Below are 3,550 nucleotides of genomic sequence, written 5' to 3'. Positions count from 1 at the left end.
ATATAGTTAAAAGGAATGAAGATTTCTATTTCTATATACGTATTAGATGTAGCTTGACCAAGACTAAAATTGAAAAATGATACATGGCATTATTTCACTACTAACTTCATAATCCTTAGGTATTTCGAATGAGTATGAAATTATAGAGAATGGGTGACTTGTATAAGCAATTGTATGCTTCTGAGGCACAAAAGAAAGGGAATACAGAAGTGAGAAGACAATGGGTCCCGAGCATAATTTCTAGTAGGAATTATTATATTTTTCATCGAATCAGGGATGTAACGGTTATACTAAGTTTGGAACAATATATACTCAAACGCTGTCACAAATTTCCTGGCAGAGTAGATCAGAATGTGAGAGTTGTTTATTAATATTTACCCCAATTTAAGAGAATGTATGTGTTCAGCATTTAAACTTGATGCATTTATCTATAAAGTATAATTGTGCAATTATTTTAAATTGATCACAGTTCTGTTAGGTAGCACCGCACCGAATGCATGTATAGGTTTACAGATATCTACAATAGCACATGTAATCCTGTTTGTCATTATTACATCGATAATGTAACCCGGTACATATCTACATTTTGTAGTTCGTTCCACATGTTTGCATAAATACTGTTATACATTCGATTAAATTAAAAACAAAGATAAAAACATCAATTCACCTAACATTAAAAGATAAAAAACATGTATACACCCCTTATACAAGTAAGATTATTCCCAAAAGACAGCCTACGCTTTCCTCGGTCTACCTAAGAGGGCGGTCTACAATAAGGTGTGTGATTTATCAGACTTTTCTGGAATCAATTTATTGTTACTAATTAGAAAACGTGAAGTCAAAACTCTATATTAAGGTTCTGCATGAGACCATATATAAATTTGATTTGACATTACCCATCTGTATAATTAGAATAGTAAATATCTAAAATTGTAATATATATATTGAACTTGGTTCCGCAGCACTCAAATAAATATGTTGACCTTCAGGTCGAATAAATCTGTTGTGTTACTTGTTATTTAATATTGTTCTTGGCTTGAACAAAAATCTTTTCCCAGGACTGAAAGCACTGAAGATTATTTTTAAACAGTATACGTTTTGCATATCGTGTAACACCTTGTCTGTCACGTTTCATATACCTAGTAACACTATACCGATGTGAATTTTCTCGTCTGTGCAGGATGATGACATCATCACATTGAGCGATTCGTAAAAAACCGAGAGCATCTACAAAAAACTCTCGATGAGCAAATCTTTCAAACGTTAAATCAAACCCGACCTTTCGAACTGCCTCTGTCTTTGCCATGAAGAAATTTATAACCATGTCTTTCAGTTTACAATTCGGAAATTCTTTGAGTGTTACAACTGGAGTTCTTCTTCTAATGAGACACCCACTGCCGTTTCCTCTAGCATACGCAACGTCGGTCCATGCTTTTTCACTAAAGTCTTCAACAACATTACCGTGATGTAATATGAGTCCAGCCACTAAGTCTAACTCAGCTGTAGAGGATTCCAGCTTCTCTACAAAGCGTTCCAAGATGGTATCATTGGTAAAAACAAAATCGTCATCAACCCATAGGAAGTACTTTGTGCGCACCTGACTGACCAATAAATTCTTTCCTGCATTATAACCTTCTAAAAAAGGCATCAGAAAATGTTTCAAATTGTTTCCATCAAGTTTTTGTTTTTCCCGAGAATCATCTGCAACTAGTATTGTTACGTTGGGATAGAATGTGTTGACACTTGAAATAAGTCTCTTAACACATTCATACCGTTCAAATGTCTTGGATACAACAGTGACTTTCCCACTGATGTCATTATAAGGTCCTGGATCATAAAGTCTGGGTACATGACTTCTCTGGATCAGAATATTAATGACGATATGAAAATTATGCATGGAAACGTCAATGTAATCTCTCTGCCTTATATGATGATATTTACTATTGTAGATTAGATGTGAGAGGGCGCTATTCATATCGTCCATATTTCCTGTTTGTATTGAAACGTGACCACTTTTATTGCCCTCTATGTGCAGTGAATCTGTTATTTTGCAAAGTTCGATATAAATGTGACCTAGAGAATGTCTGGAAGTAAGCGTTACTCTAACCTCTTTATTCATTTGTAACGTAGAATCTACCTCAATTCCCACAAGGCGAACAACGTGTAGAGGCTCCACAGTTATTCCAGATCCCAGGTATCGTATTGGGGACATAGCTGAACACAGTGTTATTGGTTCCGCCATTTTGTTTTCTTGTCTTTCCCATTCCAAATATTCCCTTTTCTGTCTCTGACGATTGTTCATGTCAAGGGGCCCAATGACTGGCTCCGGACATGAACATTTCCTACTTTGATCGAATTCCATCTTCTCCTTTAGATCGTTCATGGTTAAGATTGATTTAAAGTTTTTCAAAACTGGTATATTTGGCGACGAGGAGGTGAACGGTTTAAATAGTATGACCAAATGAATGCTACTCAAAAAGAGGCCAACCACACAGAGTATGACATCTCTTGTACGTATATGCATGGCAATATGATATGACTGGAAATAAAAAAGACTGCATAATGTCAAACTTCATGCATCACAATATCACAATATATTTTCACATAATTGCTGAATACCTTGTTCCTTTGTATATTCCAATGTATGGACATATTGAAATCGATCATATATGTGTAGATTTATATGAATTGCATATATTCGTAACATATTTAGTGTATACCTGTCATACATTTCTGATTTGAGCTTAATTTAACTATTACCCGAGTTTAATAGTTCATTATCTGAATTTAATTGAATTTAATTGAATTGAATTGAATTTAATTTAATTGAATAAATTGAATTTAATTGAAATTAATTTCATAGTATTTTCTTATGTGTAAATTTTTGAACAAAATGGGAGACTTGTTAAATAGTTATACCTAAATGTAAAAGAAACAACCTGTTTTGCAAGTATTATTGTAAAACAATACCATAAAAACTGTGTCTTATGTGGTATTAACACGTGATGGCAATATAGAAATATATATATGTATTATTTTGGAACTGAAATACCTTGTACTTTTGCTAATATTTGGTCAGGTGTGAACAATCTAACTTCCCTAGTATGTAATTGTCACGCTGATCCACGGTGCGTCGGCTTGGGGGGGGGGGCGCTTTGCTGAACATTTGCAATATACTAGGCACAGAATTTACCCAGCAACAATACGTTTAATTGTAGGGGCATAGCGTTTCAGAAATACCCATTTCTTTGGGTTGAGTTGTTAGCGGCAGCAAGACGCAATGTAGACACGTAGAAGAACAAATTATATTCAGACTTAGAACTAGGAAAACTTAATGAAATTAATAAATGCATTTGTCATATTCTATTATTCTAGTCGTTTGTTCTATATTCCCACCATATCTCACTCTATTCATATCTATTATTGAGAAAAACTACTTTGTCGAAAATGTCTCATTATATTGAATGATTACAATATTCTTAAAATTATAGTTTACCTTACCTGATATGAAAACAGTGTGATTATGAACTGCAATCTCGTTTTCGATGAT

At 34.0% G+C, this 3,550-nt stretch overlaps 1 protein-coding gene across 1 annotated transcript; it reads right to left on the bottom strand.

Annotated features, from left to right (window-relative positions):
• Positions 1 to 1,015: 1,015 nt before the first annotated feature.
• LOC100367566 (beta-1,4 N-acetylgalactosaminyltransferase 1-like) lies at positions 1,016 to 2,383 on the bottom strand. The gene has a single exon (XM_002732983.1). It carries the CDS (start codon positions 2,381 to 2,383, stop codon positions 1,016 to 1,018), a length of 1,368 nt encoding a protein of 455 aa, XP_002733029.1.
• Positions 2,384 to 3,550: the final 1,167 nt, after the last annotated feature.

This window comes from Saccoglossus kowalevskii, chromosome 12, assembly GCF_978046115.1.
Source record: "Saccoglossus kowalevskii chromosome 12, keSacKowa6.1, whole genome shotgun sequence".
Taxonomy (NCBI): Eukaryota; Metazoa; Hemichordata; class Enteropneusta; family Harrimaniidae; genus Saccoglossus; species Saccoglossus kowalevskii.
This window is presented reverse-complemented; position numbering and strand designations above follow the sequence as displayed.

What these genes read in the sequence shown, in the direction of transcription:
- LOC100367566 (XM_002732983.1), bottom strand. Translation starts at nt 2,383, where the DNA reads ATGAACGATCTAAAGGAGAAGATGGAATTCGATCAAAGTAGGAAATGT.